Source organism: Lutra lutra, chromosome 4, assembly GCF_902655055.1.
Source record: "Lutra lutra chromosome 4, mLutLut1.2, whole genome shotgun sequence".
NCBI classification, from domain to species: domain Eukaryota; kingdom Metazoa; phylum Chordata; class Mammalia; order Carnivora; family Mustelidae; genus Lutra; species Lutra lutra.
The window spans coordinates 48,844,244-48,865,428 of NC_062281.1; the positions used below are offsets into that span (position 1 = coordinate 48,844,244).

The 21,185-nt window shown below is 34.7% G+C and overlaps 1 protein-coding gene across 1 annotated transcript in view; it reads right to left on the bottom strand.

The window, feature by feature from the left end:
- Positions 1-1,994: 1,994 nt before the first annotated feature.
- Positions 1,995-21,185, bottom strand: part of CNBD1 (cyclic nucleotide binding domain containing 1) — a 472,936-nt gene continuing 453,745 nt past the window's right edge. The window contains exon 12 of the mRNA XM_047728365.1: positions 1,995-2,060. Within this exon, the coding sequence (XP_047584321.1) occupies positions 1,995-2,060 (66 nt within the window). The remainder of the gene's footprint in view (positions 2,061-21,185) is intronic.

Sequence of the window (21,185 nt, forward strand, 5' to 3'; positions counted from 1 at the left end):
GAGGGAGAAGCAGGCTCCCCACTGAGCAAGGAGCCCTACATGGGACTCAATCCCAGGACCTGGGATCATGACCTGAGACGAAGGCAGACGCTTAACGACTGAGCCACCCAGGATCCCAGATTTAGATTTCTTAAGGAAATAATGGGGAGAGTATTAAATATTGATTATTTATTATTATTTATTTATTTATTTATTTATTTATTGTGTGTAAGGATTAAAGAAATGATCAGATTTTATTTTGGAAAGAACCTGAACTTAAAAGGAAAAATACCTAATCTTTAGTAAATTAAAATATTTGGAGCTATGCAAATCCCAGTGGGAGCCAAATCAGTGCTCACAAACTGAAAAGAATATGACCAAACTCCAAAGAACTAGTTTATCAAGAACACAAGACAAGAATTTTTCAAGGCAAGAGCAAACTGTCCACACTGACAAAGCCTTCATCATTGCAGATGGCTATGGGAAGTAGTGTTTCGATGTGGGAATTCATCCCAAACTTTGCTTCACTGTTCTTCTCTCAATAGAAATAATCATTTGGAAAGTTTCTCTGACATACTTATTCTTACTAAATGGGTCAGTGTTTCCACCCTACCCTACATGCCTACAACATAAAGGAGAAATACATATTGGGCTTAAAGTCATGCAGTAGTTGTGCAGTGCTTACCTCTGGTGTCCTGGAGCCAGAGCCTAAGATTGAGCTGCTTGAAGAGATTTACCCTTTTATTTATTATTTATGTCCATAAAATAAGGAAAAACAATAACTGTAAATTAAAGAGATTAACTTATGGGGGTGGGGTAACTGGATGATTGGCATTAATGCAATGAGTACTGAGTGTTATATGCAACTGATGAATTACTGAACTCTACCTGAAACTAATAATACAATAAATGTTAACTCAATTGAATTTAAGTAGTATTAGTTTTTTAAAAAAGGTTACATTATATAGCATTAAAGTTTGGAGTGATTTGTTTTTTTTTAATAAAATTCCCTATTTAAAATTTCTGCCCATTATTTTTACTGTCTGTTAATTATCCAGTGTCTTGTACCAGATTAATCTATTATGTTAGCCAGAAAAATAAAGAGAGGTTGTTACCTTGAAAGGCGATGCACTGTCTTATTTCTTTATGGTGTGTTTTAAAATTTTCTTCGTATATTGGAGACTATGTGTCCTAACTGTCCTACAGTCTCCAGAGTTATTCCTTTTTTTGTTTCTAAATTCACTTAAACACGTAAACAAATGAGATATTTAAAGGGTTTCACCCACTGTTGGGTAAGTGATGATGGGGACAGTGGTAATGATGATGGTGATAATAATGATAATGATTCTGGGAGTCAAATTTTCATCTGCCAAAAAATTAGATTAATTCCATAGCAGTGAGAAAATCACCATAGTCACAAGTTTTTCCTTTGGCATATATATTATAAAATATACTTTTATCCTCACTTGCCAACTTCATGCTATCATTCACACAGAAAGAACCATAAAATTAAAAATAGCTCATTGATTCTGGAATTGGGCAAACCCAAGTTGTATTACTGAAAGTTATACTATCTGTATCATTTGAACAAGTTCCTTAATCCCCACAGTCCTTGGATTCCTCTGCCATAAAATAAGAGAAACAATAACTGTGGTTAAAGAGGTTAAATGATATGGCATATATAAATGCCTTAGCACAGAGTAAGTACTGAATGCATAGTCTTCCCTCCAAATTTGGAAAAAAAATGTAATTACTGCAAATTTATTTTACATGTTTCTTATAAGACAGTACAAAGCTATAAAGAATTAAACAATAATTTTAATTTAATTATTATTTAATTAAGCTAGAAAGAATTAAACAATTTTTTTCAGTAGAACTGTTTTCTTTAACATCAATTTATTATAATTATTTTCCCTAGTATTCATCCTCTCTGAAAAAGTTATCACAATTTACTATGGGTTACCATAAAGAAAGAATGATCAGTTATTCTATATATTTTGTTGCAATATATAGTGTCATACCTTGAAATTTTTCCATTCCTGTTTTTGTTCCCTTTGTAAATATTCAGTTTTGACATCCTCCTGTAAGAAAATAAGATTCTATTGATTAAATGAGCCAATACTTTTTCCCAGTTTAGTACCCTGTACTGTGATTCTGACTATTAGATTTAGAATCAAAGCAAACCTTGAACATGTATAACTGTGAGCAGCTAGAAAACAATGGCCAAGATGTTGAACAGTCACATGACAAAAAGAGATGCAATAACTTGTTTGAGCCAAGCATCAGAGATGAAGACAGAGTCAGATCTTCAAGGACAAACAGGGTTTTGAAATAAAGTTCTATTGGTAGCTGATAATGGATAATTATCAAATACATAAGTAACTTAATTATATTTACATAAATTCACCCACAGTCTTTCCAGCCATTCTTGTATCTTCATTAACACTTCTATTTTATAAAATAGTAAACAACTAAGAAACAGAGGGATGAAATTAGAATGGTTCCACATTTTTAAAATAAAGACTTGCTCAACATGATCTCTGAAATTATTATTCCATTTCTTCTGTGTATATCATCATTTTTGTTTTTATTGCTTTTAAATTTAAATTATGAACACAATGAGTGAATACACGTCTATATTTATGTTGAATGTTTGTAGAAAATGTAATAAAAATTAAAACCTAACAATTCTCTTACTAAGTCTCCCAGAAAGCTTCTAGTTACCAAATGCAAAAGGGCATTTTTACATTTTAGAAGGACGTGATTGCTCATCTATTATATTTTACATAACTTAGAAGGACACAAACACATGAATATAGAAACCGTTTTCTTAAATAGAAAAAAGAGAGCACCCCTTAACATATGAACTGTTCCTCTCAAAACCTGTAATATTACCTTATGGCCTATGTATAGTCAAAAAAATCCAAGAAATAATTAATTTGGCTTCATGCATTGTATCACATAATAAAAGTATTAAAGACATAATATACAGCAACTTATTTCTCTTCTGGAATATGATCTTTCACATAAATAGTAAGTTTCCAGTTTCTCAGTATGATGGATACATGTCACAGTTAATAAAATGATCAAATAAGCAATGTAATAGAGAGTAAATCACATAATTATTCATTTTCAGCAAACATATATGAATACAAACCAACTAAACATAATTCAAACCTTGGTAATTCAGCAGGCACATAAGTATTTTTTTTCATTACTTTTGCTTTTACTTTAGTGTTCAGATAATATCAGTTTACAGTGATTTCCCAGATGATAAATGCTATATAAAACTACTTTTGTTTTTATTTGGAGATTTGTGATAGTTTAGCGATCATTTTTGGAATTATGCTTTTGATGACTCCCAGTGTAAAGCAAACCTTAGGATTAAATGTAGTGGCTGTGGCTTTCCTGACATTATTATTCCTCATACAAAGATAATCTGCTGGATAACTTCACACTGTAGAATAACTAATGACCCCATTCTCTTTTTGGCAGTCCAAATGAGGCATTTTTCAATGAAAACAAAGAACAGAGTTCAACATTAGCAGATGTCTAGGGTGACACACTAAACCTATGCAAGGAGTGGAAATCCTAGATCCTCTCATCTGTGTAAGAAATGCTGACCAGTGCGTGTAAGATTTCCTGGTAGCATCATCTGGTTTTGTAAGAGTAGAATTTTGCTCATGTATTAGATAATGATACCATCCCACATTCCAATCCCTATCCTGCTGCCAAAACTATTTTTCTTTTGAAAATAATATTAATGATCCATTAGATTTTTAAGCTATAATTAGGGTTTTATTACTTTTAAACTCTTTCTATGTCAAATAACAAAATAAAAGACTGTAACACACAAAGATAATTTATCTGCACTATTCAAATAAAATCTTGGTCTTTTTTTGCCCCAAGTCCATATGGCTTTCTCTATTATTCATTTTTTAGCCTACTCAAATATCATATTCTCCGTGTCTTCTAAGTAAACTTGTCGCCTTCCCTGTGAAGGTCCTTCTCATCCTGGTCAGGCTGCAAAACCAGTGCTTGGTAGCCACCTGTGCAGGTATTCTCCCTTCCCTGATAAACTGCTAAAACCTTGTGCAGAATTTCTGGACCCTTGTGACAGGACCTGTACTCAGTTCTCCTGTGCTCTCATATCCTCTGTGGGACAGCTCTCCCAAGCGGGCAACCTTCTCAAACTTTTCAGGCTAAGATACTCAGCACTGAACCCTATCCCTTCATCCTTATTCTGAGCATGTTCAGACACTCTGTGTCTACTCTCCCTCTATCTGGATGCCCTCATCAGCTGTCTCAGGCTCCAATAACCCCTGCCATGCAACCCTACTAGGTAAATGCCACATGGTCCTACATGGTCTCCACACCCTACCCTTCCTTGCTGGTGCTGCCCTGCCCATCCATGGCTTCAGGACTAAATTGTACAAGAAGGGAAGGAAATGGAAAGAAGAAGCACTCCTACATATATACTCTGTATATATATCCCTACATATATACTAATATATATACAAAATACATATGTACATATATTTATGTATGTACATATGTATACATATGTTGTTTACATAATTAAGAATAACCTAATAGTGAAAAAAATCAACTGACACTATTTACAACTGAGTTATTTGTTTCAGATCTTATATTTTGGCACAAATCTAATAATTCTGTTGTGAGTGAATGCAAATAACTTAAATGTTACTGTTTAACTTGGAGAATCAACTTTTTTTTTACATATCTTTGGTGGTGCTAAGTTATTTAAATGACTTGACTGTTTCTTAGAATTTGTTTCTAGTCATGAAAAAAATTTTTTTTAAAGATTTTATTTATTTATTTGACAGAGAGAGAGCACAAGCAGGAGTGGCAAGCAGAGGGGAAGGGAAAAGTAGGCTCCTTGCTGAGCAGGGAGTCCAATTCAGGACTTGATCCCAGACCCTGGGATCATGATCTGAGTTGAAGACAGATGCTTAACAGACTGAGCTACCCAGGTGCCCCTGAAAAAATTGTTTTATAAATATAAAATAAAACACACTTTCAGAGACAAAAGAAAAAGATAAATCTTGAATCACTAGCAAAGTTGAGATGTACTTATGAGTTAAATAAATTAGTTTCTTGACCCAATGATAAAGAAAGCACATTTTAGCTCTCAGCACTTGAAAAAAAGTATATTTTCCATCTTCTGAATCCTTTTATAATTTAGAAGGCATTATTGTATATCTGGTCAACATATTAATCCATTCTGCTAGGAACCCATTTAGGGTAATGCTTAATTATTTTTAATTTCCCCCTATATTTGGAATTAAATATAATATATGTACATACACAATAATAATAAATAAGTATATAATGAAGATATATTTAGAATATATATTCTAGTCTATTTAACGTAGTTTAGTTTTTAGAAGTTTTTAAACCTAGAATCCCAAATTTTTGTTTTTATAAATTTCTTCATCTTTTTTTAATCCTTCTTATGTTATCTCTTTCTCTCTTCCCACTTTTCCTATAATACATTTCCCTCTCATTCTATTTCTAGTTTATTCATCAAGGAAGTGTATAAAACCTGATGTCACACTATTTGACACAAGTACGATTGAATTTAAATTTTAAAGCTAAATCTTTTTGAAGGTTTAGTATAACATGGAAATTATTAACTATTCTCCATCTAGCTTTGTACATGGTACTCACTAGTAGAATCATCAGGTGTGCTTACTACTGCCACCTCTCCAGACTATCCTAAATTGGTAACCACAGAGCATGTTGCCTCACTGATACAATGAAATGAGCTTTTGTGATTATTCTATTATTATTATACCTTTATTGGCTATTGCAAATGCAGTGTAGCCTGGGAAACATCTAAGCTTGATAATCCACTGCCTTCTTGTATTCATCTGCTACTTTTAATTGTCATTTGATTGGGCTTTTAATTGATTACTTTTTAATTGATTACTTAATTAAATAAACTATATGTATTTACCATACATCAGAAGCCAAAAAGTACACAGATGGATGACATTTCAGGCTATTGCTCTTGAAGAATTCTCAGGTTATTTGATTATAAATACCCTTGAAAAAATCAGGGGTGCCTGGGTTGGACAGTCAGTTAAGCCACTGATGCTTGATTTTGACTCAGGTCATGCTCTGAGTCCTGAGATCCAGCACAGCATGGGCTCCCTCTTCATCACAGAGCCTGCATAAGTTTCTCTCTTCTTCTCCCTCTTCCCCTCCCTCTGCATGCTCTCTTTCTCTAAACGAACAAATAAATCTTTAAAAAATAAAATTAGGGGCGCCTGGGTGGCTCAGTGGTTAAAGCCTTTGCCTTTGGCTCAGGTCGTGGTCCCAGGGTCCTGGGATCGAGCCTCACATCGGACTCTCTGCTCAGCAGGGAGCCTGCCTCCTTCTCCTCCTCTCTCTCTCTGCCTGCCTCTCTGCCTACTTGTGATCTGTCTGTCAAATAAATAAAAAAATAAAAAAAAAATTAAACAGAGCAAAGTTACACTGAAATGGCTATTTTATGTCTTCAGTGATAACATTGATGATGCTTTCCCATAAAGCTCCCATAAAGCTCAATAAAAACTGTACTTTACCTGACCACTATGATAAAGGATATGCTAACAGACACAACCAACAAACTACACTGCTTATTTCTTGCTCCTGTCATATTTCAGTGCAGGTTGGTAGGATGGCCGTGGTACTGCTTTACACAGATATTCAGGGACCCAAGCTCCATCTGTGGCTTCTTAATTCCAGAGGCCTCAGAGGCCTCCTCTCATTCAAACAAGGGAAGATGGAAAATATAGGATCATGAGTGGGAGAATATGGAAACTACAAGGAAATCTAAAAAATACAATCTAGTTGTGTTCAGGAAGAAAGTGAAAAGATTTTGGGAACAACAAGATTGTTTCTGTCATAAACGTTATTTTATCCTTGCAGTTGACAAAGATCTAAAAATAACGTTTATGACAGTTTATGGTTGATCATTTCACAAAATGGAAATATAAATCATGGAAAATAATAGAGAAATTCTAATCAATATTGAGATTTTTAACATGACAAATCTCTCTCTTTTTAACCTGGCAGTTGATATGTTGTAATAGATTTGTTTCTATTTTACTATAAGGAGTTCTTGTTCTATATAGTATGCATTTTGTCTGATTCTTATTTAAATAATCCTTAAGGACCCATCCAGTTTTGGTGCTATTAGAAATGGGACACCTATGAGATAACCTATAGCTGAAGTTATTGAAGATTCTACAGGTAGGTAACAAATATTAGCTAACTCATTTTACTCCAGCTCTCAAACCTATCACCTTTATTTAAAAAAAAAAAATGCACCTTGACTAAAAGAAAATAGTTACTATTACATATACACTTTTAAAAATTCACATAATTGGTAAAATTTAATCATGGGAGGATTAGATTTTTTTTTTAAAGATCTTATTTATTTATTTATTTGACAGAGATCACAAGTAGGCAGGGAGGCAGGCAGAGAGAGAGGAGGAAGCAGGCTCCCTGCCGAGCAGAGAGCCCGATGCGGCAACTGGATCCCAGGACTCTGGGATCATGACCTGAGCCGAAGGCAGAGGCTTTAACCCACTGAGCCACCCAGGTGCCCCTAGATTTTTATATCTAAACAATCTGACAGATTAAAAAAGCATAAACAGTAACAAACTGAATCATAGTATTTTTGCAATTTTAGAAAGAAAATCATTTAGAATATTGTTGATAAATGAGAGATGACTTAACAAAGCAAAACAAAATCTGTGTTCAGCAAAAGTAAAATAGCAACTAGCTTTCTAAAGAACTAATTTAACCTGAAACAAAGACATATGACTTTGACCCTGGTATTGTATAAAACAACATTTAGGAAAAGATTCTAGAATCTTTGAAACAGAATCTTACACATATTTACATTAGCACCACAATCCTGGAATTTCTTCTATAATTTTCTTGACACAAAGCATCCCAATCTTATTCTCAACACTTCCAATGGATAGAGTGTTACTACTTCTCAGGTGAACAAGAGCCATTGCTAAATATATATGTCTTTATAAAAGGCTATCCTATACTGACTTAAAATAAAATTCCTTATGACTTCCAGCCATTAATCTTTTTTTCTGTGATCTAAGATAATAAATATATTTATTGTTCTACATAAGATATTTTTAAATAATGATGATGGATTTAATGCAATCAATCCATCTTCTTTTCTCTATTCTGAGCATCTTTCTTTATACCAGTTCTTTAAAATTTCCAATTAAATTGTTGGCTTCCCTTTCAGAATGTCTGTGGGTATTCCTAACCAGAAAAACATGTTTGAGATGAGAAGCAACATACTTGGCATTTGTAATATCATTTTTAACATAAAAATATGCAGTAAAAATAATATACCCCAACAATGAAATCCTTGAACTTCAAATTTCTCATGCAATACAATAAAGTTATGTTCATATTCTGTTACTTGGGTTTATTCTTTTAGAAAAATGGTGGTATTGTTATCTCAGGAAAAAAATTTGTTCTTAATATTTATTGTTTATGAACATTAAGCTAGAGAGGGTACATATTTTTAGGTCAGATAAATATCCAGTAGGATACATCCAACTGGACATGGCTAGAAGAATACAAGTATTGACCATCTCTCCACCCTCAAATTCCAGGAAGCAAAAGAAAAATACTAAGGTAAAATCAAATGCATAGCAATGTTCAGAAGGAGAACACAAGGACTAGTAAGATCCTGTATAAGATAGAAAGCTCCATTGGGGCACCTGGGTGGCTCAGTGGGTTAAAGCCTCTGCCTTCAGCTCAAGTCATGATCCCAGAGTCCTGGGATCGAGCCCCACATCGGGCTCTCTGCTCAGCAGGGAGCCTGCTTCCCCCTCTCTCTACCTGCCTCTCTGCCTACTTGTGATCTCTCTCTCTGTCAAATAAATAAATAAATAAAATCTTTAAAAAAAAAAAAGATAGCTCAAGGAATCTGAAAAAGATAATAATAATCTCATATACATAAATGTTAGATATATTTTTAAAAAAAAGAAACAAAAAACTTTTCCTACAGAAGGAATATTTGCTTGAGAGACCAGCCAGTTAATGCATATATTAAGTGACCTCTTTGAATCTTTCTTCATCAAAGTGGCTGACTTAAGTATAAATCCTCAGAATAAAGTTAAGTAATTCCACGATTAGAATGGTGAATGATGAGCTTTATTTCAGGAGGCCAGTGTAGGTTTTGGGTCAGAGAAATAGGGTAGCATTATCAGAGCTTTACACCATCCTGCTGCTATTAGCCTTATACACATACTTGCTGAAGGACTCAAGAGCCAAGCTATACATCAATGGTAAACTCAATAATCTCCTTCCACTGCCCACTTTGTCCACATGGTCCAAAAAAGCTAAGGCCTCTTTAAGCAGAATCTGCATTTCTTGGTTTTGTACAGAGTTCATAACTGGGTTGAAGATGAGCATTCTGACTACCAGATGTGGATGTCTAAAAATATAGACACAAAAAAAGACCATAATAGATATATTTAATGTCAAATCATATTTGTGGAAATTAAAAACATAACTAGATAATATTTTTTTAAAACTTCCTGATCAAATGAATAATAAAATGTACTTGATGATTCACTCTGGTAAGCTTTAAGATCGAATGGAAGTTGTATCTTAATACATTAAAAAGTACAAAGGAAACAAAATGGAAAGAATGAATAAAGTTAGAAAAATGAAGAGCAAATCTATGATATTTAGGATTCATTTCACATGTGTCAGAAGGGATAATGGAGACTAGAGCCTTTACAATATGAAGGCTTTACAATAGGAAGTGTTCAGATGCCACAACACCTTTCTAAACTCATCTCCTACAGCTCATCCACTCCAACCACTCTGGCCTTCTTTATATTTCTTGGACTTGTTTACCAAGTTCTCAACTCAAATAAGAATTGGACCTTTGAATATGTCTATTCCCTCTGTCTGAGACACACTTCCATAAAATAAATGTCTGATTCTTCCTTCAGGTCTCTGCTTAAATGTCAGTATATTCATAAGGCTTTCCCTGTTTATACTTTATAAAATTGCCCTTCCAGCCCAATCTGGGGCACTCCATCTTTCTCTATCTCTGCTATATTTATCCCTACAATGCTGATTAAGTCAAATAAATTAAGTACACTTTTATTTTCAGTCTCTTTTGTCAGACTGCAGGAAGTTGCTCTGTTTTGCCACCTACTACATCCCTATAATCAGAGCACTGTCTTGTACATAGTAGGCACTTAAAATACTTGTTGAATGACTGAATGAAAAAATGAATGACTTGGGGGAGGAGCAAGATGGTGGAGGAGTAGGAGACCTAATATCATTGGGTTCCAGGAGTTCAGCTAGATAGTTATCAAACCATTTTGAACACTTACACTCTCAACAGGAGATTGAAGAGAAGAAGAGCAGCAATTCTAGAAACAGAAAAGTGACCACTTTCTGGAAGGTAGAATGTGTGGAGAAGTGAATCTGAGGCAACATACAGAAGATAGACTGCAAGAGGAGATGCCGGCTCCCGGCAAGTAGTAGAGTGGTGGAGCACAAAATTGGAACTTTCAGAAATCTGCTTCACTGAAGATTGTGGCTCCAGAGGTTAAGCAGGGGGTGGAACCTTCACCAAGCACCAAGTCCTGTGCTCTCAGGACTCATGGGTCACAAAAAGACCAGGGGTGCCTGAATGTGGCAGGCCCCCAGGTATCAGAGCAGGGAAGCCAGCTGCAGAGATGGGAGCTGAGGAGGGGGCTCTCAGGTCTGAGTTCCCTTAAACCATGATCTGAGGCACAGTCAGGCTACTGTTCTTTGAGCAGGGACCCCAAAAGTGGCAGATCTGGGGAGAACACTTCCTTCTTCCTCTGGGAGGAGTGGTGTGGGAGTGCACTACAGGAATCTGCTGGGTTTGGAGACTCAAAAGGGGGCTGTGTGCCAGAGATAGAAACGATTAGTCACAGGCTGGGTGAACACGGAGTGCAACTGGAGACAGGGAGACAGGAGCGATTGACTGCTTTTCTCTGAGGACACACTGAAGAGTGGGGCCCCGAGCTCTTGGCTCCTACAGGCCAGAGATTGGGAGGCCACCATCTTCATTCCTGTCCTCCAAAGCTCTGTGGAAAGTGTTCAGGGAACAAAAAGCTCCTGAGAGAAAACCCAAGCAGACTACTAAGCCTGGCCCTGGCAAGGGCGGTGCAATTCTGCCTCAGGCAAAGACATTTGAGAATCACTGCAAAAGGCCCCTCCCCAAGAAGATCAGCAAGAACATCCAACCAAGACCAAGTTCACTAATCAATGAGAACTGCGGGCCTCCAGAGCTAGGGGAATATAACACATAGAATTCATGGCTTTTCTCCCATGATTCTTTAGTCTTTCAAAGTTAAAATTTTTTAAATATTTTTTTTCTTATTCTATTTTTAAAAATTTTTCCTCTTCCCTATTTTGAAGTTTTTTAACTATTTTATCAATACCTTTAAAAAAATCTTTTTAAATTTTCATTGTTATAGTCATATTCTATCCCTTCATTGTATTTAGCCTTATTTGTTGTATATATATAGGTTTTTCTTTCTTTAAAATTTTGGGATACAGTTTCTTCTAACAGGTCAAAATATACACTAAATCTAGCACATGGCTTTTTTCTAGTCACCAGCCTGATCACATTCTTTCCTTTTTATTTTCCTTTTTTCTTTTTCCAACCAACTTCTTATCAGTTATTTTTTAAAACATTTTAAAATTTTCATCTTTACAGTCATATTCCATCCCTTCATTGTGTTTACCCTTATTTTTGTATACATATATGCTTTTCTTCCTTTAAAATTTTGGGAGGCAGTTTCTTCTATCATACCAAAATACACCTAAAATCAAGTGTGTGGCTCTGTTCTATTCACAACTCTAATATATAGAGTTATATATATATATATATATATACATATATATATATATATCACGACCTAAACCAGGGGAGGGGTTGGGGCAGAAGCAGAAAGGAGAAACAGACAAAAACAAATTATATTTAGAACATTCCATCCCAGTACAACAGAATACATGTTCTTCTCTAGTGCACATGGAACATTCTCGAGAATAGATCACATCCTGGGTCACAAATCAGGTCTCAACCAGTACCAAAAGATTGGGATCATTCCTTGCATATTTTCAGACCACAATGCTTTGAAACTAGAACTCAGCCAACCACAACAGGAAAGGTGGGAAGAACACAAATACATGGGGGCTAAAGAGCATCCTACTAAAGAATGAATGCGTCAACCAGGAAATTAAAGAAGAATTGAAGTAATTCAGGGACACAAATGAAAATGAAAACACAACAGTTCAAAATCTATGGGATATACCAAAGGCGGTCCTGAGAGAAAAGTATATAGCAATACAAACCTTTCTCAAGAAACAAGAAAGGTCTCAAGTACACAACCTAACCCTACACCTACAGGAGCTGGAGAACAATAGCAAAGAAAGCCTAAACCCAACAGGAGAACAGAAATAATAAAGATCAGAGCAGAAATCAGTGAAATAGAAACCAAAAGAACAGTAGAACAAATCGATGAAACTAGGAGCTGGTTCTTCAAAAGAATTAATAAGATTGATAAACCCCTGGCTAGCCTTATCAAAAAGAAAAGAGGAAGAACTCAGATAAATAAAGTCATGAATGAAAGAGAAGAGATCACAACCAATACCAAAGAAATGCAAACAATTATAAGAACATACTATGAGCAACTATACAGCAACAAATCTGATAATCTGGAAGAGATGGATGCATTCCTAGAGATGTATAAGTTACCAAAACTGAAACAGGAAGAAATATAAAACCTGAACAGACCCATAACCAGTAACCAGGTTGAAGCAGTCATCAAAAATATCCCAATAAAAAGAGAAAAAGAGCCCAGGGCCAGATGGCTTCCCAGGGGAATTCTACCAAACATTTAAAGAAGAATTAATACCTATTCTCCTGAAACTGTTACAAAAACTAGAAATGGAAGGAAAATCCCAAACTCATTTTATGAGGCCAGCATTATTTTGATCTCAAAACAAGACAAAAACCCCATCAAAAAGAATTACAGGCCAGTATCTTTGATGAACACAGATGCAAAAATTCTCACCAAAATACTAGCCAATAGAACCCAACAGTATAAAAGGATTATTCACCACGACCAAGTGGGATTTCTTCCTGGGCTGCAAATTTGGTTCAATATTCACAAATTAATCAATGTGATACAATACATTAATAAAAGAAAGAACAAGAACCATATGATACTCTCAATAGATGCAGAAAAAGCATTTGACAAAGTACAGCATCCTTTCTTGATCAAAACTCTTCACAGTGCAGGGATAGAGTGCGCATACCTCAATATCATCAAAGCCAGCTATGAAAAACCCAGAGCAAACATCATTCTCAATGGGGAAAAACTGAGAGCTTTTCCGCTAAGGTCAGGGACATGGCAGGGATATCCACTATCACTACTGCTATTCAACATAGTACTAGAAGTCCTAGCCTCAGCAACCAGACAAGAAAAAGAAATAGAAGTCATCTGAATTGGCAAAGAAGAAGTCAAACTCTCACTCTATGCAGGTGATATACTTTATGTGGACAACCCGAAAGACACCACTCCAAAACTGCTAGAACTCATACAGGAATTCAGTGAAGTGTCAGGATATAAAATAAATGCACAGAAATCAATTGCATTTCTATATACTAACAGCAAGACAGAGGAAAGAGAAATTATAGAGTTGATCTCATTTACAACTGCACCCAAAACCATAAGATACCTAGGGAAAAAAAGCTAACTAAAGAGGCAAAGAATCTGTACTCAGAAAACTATGAAGTACTCATGAAAGAAATTGAGGAAGACACAAAGAAATGGAAAAACATTCCATGCTCATGGATTGGAAGAACAAATATTGTGAAAATGCTACCTAAAGCAATATACACATTTAATTCAGTCTTTATCAAAATGTCATCCTTTTTTTTTTTCAAAGAAATGGAACAAATAATCCCAAAATTTATATGGAACCAGAAAAGAGCCCAAATAGCCAGAGGAATGTTAAAAAAAGAAAACCAAAGTTGGTGGCATCACAATTCCAGACTTCAAGCTCTATTACAAAGCTGTCATCATCAAGACAGTATGGTACTGCCACAAAAACAGACCCATAGATCAAAGGAACAGAATAGAGAGCCCAGAAATGGACTCTCAACTCTATAGTCAACTAATCTTTGACAAAGCAGGTAAAAATGTCCAATGGAAAAAAGACAGTCTCTTCAGCAAATGGTGTTGGGAAAATTGGACTGCCACATGCAGAAGAAGGAAACTGAACCATTTCCTTCACCACACACAGAAATAGACTCAAAATGGATGAAAAACCTTAATGTGAGACAGAAATCCATCAAAAACCTTGAGGAGAACACAGGCAGCAACCTCTTCAACCTCAGCTGCAACAACTTCTTCCTATAAACATCACCAAAGACAAGGGAAGCAAGGGCAAAAATGAACTATTGGGACTTCATCAAGATAAAAAGCTTTTGCACAGCAAAGGAAACAGTCAAAAAAAACAAAAGACAACCAATAGAATGGTAGAAGATATTTGCAAATGACATAACAGATAAAGCCTAGCATCCAATATCTATAAAGAACTTATCAAACTCAACACCCAAAGAACAAATAATCCAATCAAGAAATGGGCACAAGACATGAACAGACATTTCTGCAAAGAAGACATCCAGATGGCCAACAGACACTTGAAAAAGTGCTCAATATCACTCAGCATCAGGGAAATACAAATCAAAACCATAATGAGATACCACCTTACACCAGTCAGAATGGCTAAAATTAATAAGTCAGGAAATGACAGATGTTGGCGAGGATGTGGAGCAAGGGGAATCCTCCTACACTGTTGGTGGGAATGCAAGCTGGTGCAGCCACTCTGGAAAACAGTATGGAAGTTCCTCAAAAAGCTGAAAATAGAACTACCCTATGACCCAGCAATTGCACTACTGGGTATTTACCCTAAAGATACAAATGTAGTGGTCCAAAGGGGTATGTGCACCCGACTGTTTATAGCAGTAATGTCCACAATACTCAAACTGTGGAAAGAATCTAGGTGTCCATCAATAGATGAATGTATAATGTGTGTGTGTGTGTGTGTACATATATGTGTGTGTGTGTGTGTGTGTGTGTGTGTATATATATATATATATAAATGGAATATTATATATGGAATATTATGCAGCCATCAAAAGCCCCCAAATCTTGCCATTTGCAATGATGTGGATGGAACTAAAGAGTACTATGCTAAGTGAAGTAAGTTAATCAGAGAAAGACAATTTTCATATGATCTCTCTGATATGAGTAATTTGAGAGGCAGGGTGACAGTTCATTGGGGCAGAGAGGGAAAAAATGAAACAAGATAGGACCAGGAAGGGAGACAAACCATGAGACTCTTAATCTCAGGAAACAAACTGAGGGTTGCTGGGGAGGAAAGAGAGGGATAGGGTGGCTGAGTTATGGACATTGGGGAGGGTATGTGCTATGATGAGTTCTGTGAATTGTGTAAGACTGATGATTCACAGACCTGTACCACTGAAGCAAATAATACATTATATGCTAATAAAAAAGAATAATAAAAATGAATGAAGAGTAGACAACAATTTTTTAAGCTTCTGAAAGAGTTATAAATTCAGAACAAAAAAGCACAACTTTCATTGAAAAGGAAATATGTTCAGAAATAAATGACCTCGGGATCAAAGGAGAGTCAAGACAGAAACTTAAGAAAATAGCATAACACAGGGAAGAGGAGGTTGACTTCAGATCACTTATCTGCATCAATGAGCAATGACTCAATAAAATAATATCGAGGCTATGGTTATTTATTCAATTAAACTAGCATTCAAATGAGAGTTGAAAATAAGATTTTGGTAGAAGAAAACCTTTAAAAATGACATTTAAAAAAATCAAACTGAGAAAAAGGCATATTGAAAGACTTAGGAAACAAATTTAAACTTAAAAATAAATATTATCATTAGAAATGTGACCTTGAAACACTTTATTAGGAAATCGTTGATAACTAATTAGAAGCAGGATTTCAGAAATTACTGACATTTGTGTATTAACTTTCCAGATGAAATTAAAAGAACATTAGGTGAAATGGAAGGTAAAATGGATATTAACATATTTTATTCAGGTCATATCTGTTTACATTTTCAAATTCATTTTAAATTAGAAAATGGAAGCGTGTATCTGGGTCATTGAGTAATATGTTTACTGTTACTTTCATATATGGACTTCTAGTAAAAATGTTTTATTTTGTGTTAGAAGGAAGAAATATTAGGGGACAAGAAGGACCTTAGTTTTTATTTCATTTATCTTCTATAATTTCATCTGTGAAACATGAATCAAAATTTTGGAAAAAGTACCTGGTATTTCTGGTCAACAATACTAAAGCAATATATAAAGAAGAAATTTCAACCTCAAATTATTTCTAACTTAATTCTTTCATAACAAAATACTCTCAAAAGAAAGGGCCTAAACAGTTGTTAAACCATATTCAGTCAAACATGCTATTTATTATCTTTTTTTATTAAAGCAAATACATACATCATATCGTAAAGGGTTTGAAAGTGGAAAAGTATCTGAAATAAAAACAAAAAGGCTTATATCTCACTTCCTCCAGCCACACTTCCCCCCTTACAGATAACCACTGACAGACATTAACAATGACAAATTCTAGGAACATGCAAGTTGGAATTTTGATAGCAAGAACATAAGTCTACAAGGATATCCTGTCAAATAAATTACTCATGAAGGCACAAAAAGGATTTTGAGAAAGAATATTGTGATTTCCTATTTCAAGACAGGAAATCAAGACAACTCAACGCTAATTCTTATAAGAACATGCATTCTCAGAACACAGGCCTTCTTACTCTTTGTAATACAGAAATGAAACATCAATGCATTACCTGAGCTACGGCACTCAGTTCACTGGCAAGAATTTCCTGGTTTATACTTTGATGATTCTAAGCAAAACATTGATAACTTTTTAAATATAAAAATGGCATTCTAACATTTATAGCAATCAGTCTCTATTTATAAAATATAACAGTTGTACCAGGTGGACTCCATGTTCAGCTCATGCTAACACTTTAAGAGAGGTTAAGAAAGAAACAGGAAGACAGTTTCTGCACTTAAGCAGCTTATATTTTAGTAGAAGGGAGAGGTAATTTTAAGTGACTGATAAATGAAATTAAATGATGTGCAAGATCCAGATGCAATAAGTAACAAAGAAGTGAAGCAGGAACCTTCCCAGCAGGTGTGCAGCATTTGGAGAGGCTTCAGAGAGGAAGTTTCCCATGGAGAGGATTTGAAAGATGAATTTATTTACCAGGTTTGTAAGAGAAGAATACAACAAAGGCAAAGGCACAGGGGTGTGAAATTAGATGGTGCATTTAATAAATTTAAAGCAATTCGGCATTGGTAGAGCATAAAGAAGTGTAAAAGGCAGGAAGGGACCCTGGAGAAATTGTCAGGGGCTAAATCATGGATGGACTTGTATTAGCTAAGTCACTTGGGCTCTAAACTGTAAGACATGCATATGAATGAAAGTTTTAGAACTGGGGGATATTTAGAGCTTGTATTATCCGAATGTATCTAAGACTTCCTAAATCATATATTACCACCGAGTGAATGTGATCTGTGAGCAATTTACACAAAATTCCTGAGCATCTATGTTCATCTGTCCTTGCTGGAAAGGTCCTGTGAGCAAAGTTCACAAATGAGTCTGGCTTATGTATTGTCAAATAAAGAAATTCTGGGCTAAAGGGAAGGTCATTAATTTTAGAAACATATCAGGTTTGTTAAATCACATAGAAAATCATTAGCAAAATATGATTTGGCCTGGATTCAATAATAGATTTCACTTGTTTCAATCTTTATGGTAAACTATGGAACTATTAATTCATTGCATATTTTTGTTTTCAATCAATCATTTAAACGTGTTTATTTATCTACCTTAAAGAGTTAAGTGCTGTTGTGGGATGTCTCAATTAAAAAGATATTGCTCTTAGTTTAAAAATGCATAAGATTATGTGCTATGATAAATGCTGAGAAGTGTGTAAACCTGGCGTTTCACAGACCTGTACCCCTGCGGGTAATAATACATTATATGTTAATTTAAAAATGCATAAGATTGTTGGGGATACAGAGCATAAGAATTATAAATATTAAATAATGTAAGAGATAAATAAAAGAAGGTATCACAAGGTAAGTGTCAGCTTTATTGCTAACTGAATTTCTTTGTGGCTAAAGAAATAAGCATTATTCACTTGTGACTTCCTTAGAAATTCTTGTTTTCTTCAATTCTAAGATTTATCATCAATTTTATCAAATAGATTTGGTCTAGTTAAATAGTTAGTCAATTACCAAAAATATGTCCATAATTACAGTATTGGATCTAGGATGCTAGATCACCATAACACACATGAATGGAATGCCACAAGATGACAAGTGGGAGAGTATACGATCCATAAAAATGGATAAAATTGAATGCCTTAGTTCAAGTAGTAGAAGTCGTTCCAAATATGAGATGACATGGGACAAAATGTAAATAGATAAAGTGGTAATTTGTACATGAGTCAAACCCCTTTCAATAGAGAATTGAAATTGCAATTTAACATCCAGTGAGTTTCCAAGACAGTCCCAGAGCCCTGCTAGCTTTTAAAGAGAGTGAAAATAGAATAATATTTACTTCATATAATTTGTGTGATGGACTATATTGAATGCAATGCCCTAAGGTACCATTTGTTACCAAAGTTCTGCCAAAGACGACTAAATTTAAAAATCAATAAATTCAGGACTAAGCTGAAAAACCAGTGAGGCCTAAATTACCAAGACTATTTTGTTAAGCTTTAATAAAAGATGAGACATTGAATGTCTTGATAGTCAATAGTCATCAGAGCAATGATGGGATATTGGCATGCACACTATTTCACACTTAACTGAGTTGATGTGAATGTTTTCTTTTCACTGACCTTATTTTAAATGGTATAGGAATTAAGTTCCAGATTTATTTTGGTTATCCACAGAATTTCTATGAATGGTATTTATAAACAAAAGAATTTCAAAGATGACAATAGAGATTTTAAGTTAAGACTATCTTGAAACCATTAAATAAAATTTGATAAAAACAAACATTTACACATATTTGACTGCACTATCATATAAGCAGTAAAGAAAGAAGCTAAAAGGAAATCAGGATTGTCAATTGCACACTAGTTAACATTTTAAAAAGCATCCATGAAGATATATATCCAATACCTAGATTAAATAAAACAGAATTGCGCCATATTTAAATAAAAGTGTGTATCAATAAAGTTTTCCCTACAGTTTCTAAAGTATGAAAAATGAATGTGAAAGATGTTATTTCTAGGATCGATTACTTAAGATACAGTACACAGAATGGTTAGGAGCAGAGCACTGGAGCCAGATAGCCTGGGTTCAATTTCCAGTCATGGGCCTTATGAACCAAATGACCTTGGGAAATTTATCCAACTTCTTTATACCTCAATGTTCTTATCTCAAAAACAGAGATGATAATAGAAGCTACCTTATAGCATTGTAAAGATTTAAGCCATTAAATGTAAAGCATAGAGTAAATACTCTGTGTATTAACTAAACTATAGCAATTTAAAATCAAAGAGAATGAAAATCAAAAAGATATCTTTTGGAAAAGGAAGCTCAGTTGAATGTTTTTTTTTCTTTCTTAAAATGATGAAGCAGTATCTTACACGAGTATTTTGATATTATTCATTTCTACCATTAAAAATGAGACATATGTATGATTTATCTCATTAGAAAGAAAGTTGCTTGTGATGCTTGTGATAACCACAGACTATCTAGTTTTATCATCTTAGATATCTGTAGGGAAATTGATTATAATAATTAACTCCATATTTAGCTATTTTTATAATATCTGGTTATAACAAAACATGGCTTGAAATGAAAATTAAATGAATTAGAAAATTCAGATTTGCTTTATATTAGTGGTTAGAACTATGACAGAAATATACATTGAACACACCACATTGGTTCTTCTGTTAATATTAAGTTTCAGTATTTTTCAAATTGGTATACATTACTACTTACAAATATCGCATGGGTCCTAGTATGTATTTGTCCATGTTGAAATATTAAGCATTGTGTTTTTAATTGAAATGTAAAAGTGTAAACTTTTTGGAAAATATTTATCTATATCTACATTTATGTCTATCTATGTCTGTAAAATATGTCTTTCTTTTTTCTTTTTTTTTTTAGTCTATTTCTTCCAACACCTTATTGTCTAATATATAACTATTTAACTGAGTGGATAGAGGATCCACCAGCCTTCAGCATTTTCAGAAATTAACAGCTCCTCTGTTGAGGGCTGCATAGGAAAAGAAAAAAGAATAACACGGAAGACATTGGGAGATGGAGAAGAGAAGTGAGTTGGGAGAAATTAGAGGAGAAACAAACCATGAGAGACTGTGGACTCAGAAACAAACTGAGGGTTTCGGAGGGGAGGCGGTGGGGGAATGGAGTAAGCCTGGTGGCGTGTATCAAGGAGGGCACCTATTGCATGGGGCACTGGGTGTTGTGCATGAACAATGAATTTTGGAACACTGGAAATAAAATAAAATTCAAAAAACATTTAAGGAAAACAAAAAAAGAAAAAGGAGGAAAACTCCCAAAGGTCATGTGCATACTCAGATGGGTTCATTGTAGTACTTTGCTTCTTTTGCTCTGCGTTCTATTGTTATTACTCACAGCTTTTCTATCTCTTCTCACAAACTGTACACCATATCTTTCTGAAAGCTATCTATGATTAAAAAGGACTGAGGTCTCCTTTCTCTTATATTTTACATAGATGCTGAGTGGTTTCTAGCTTAGTAAAATTGTCCTGATTACTTTGTGATTGATGTTAGTATGAGTAATAAAAATAATGGTTGAGAATCTACATTAGAAAGTAGGAAATTTGGTAATATACTTGTGCTTTTGGCTGCAAAATATAAACAGGCTGTTGTACTTCATGAAAACAGCAAATTTTGCACTGCCTCTGTCCACATTGGCGAGGCTACATTAAGATAGTCCAGATGTGACAGATGCATGAACCACACTGAGCTGATCTTTATCCTGGAGGAAATCCCAGAATATTCTGGC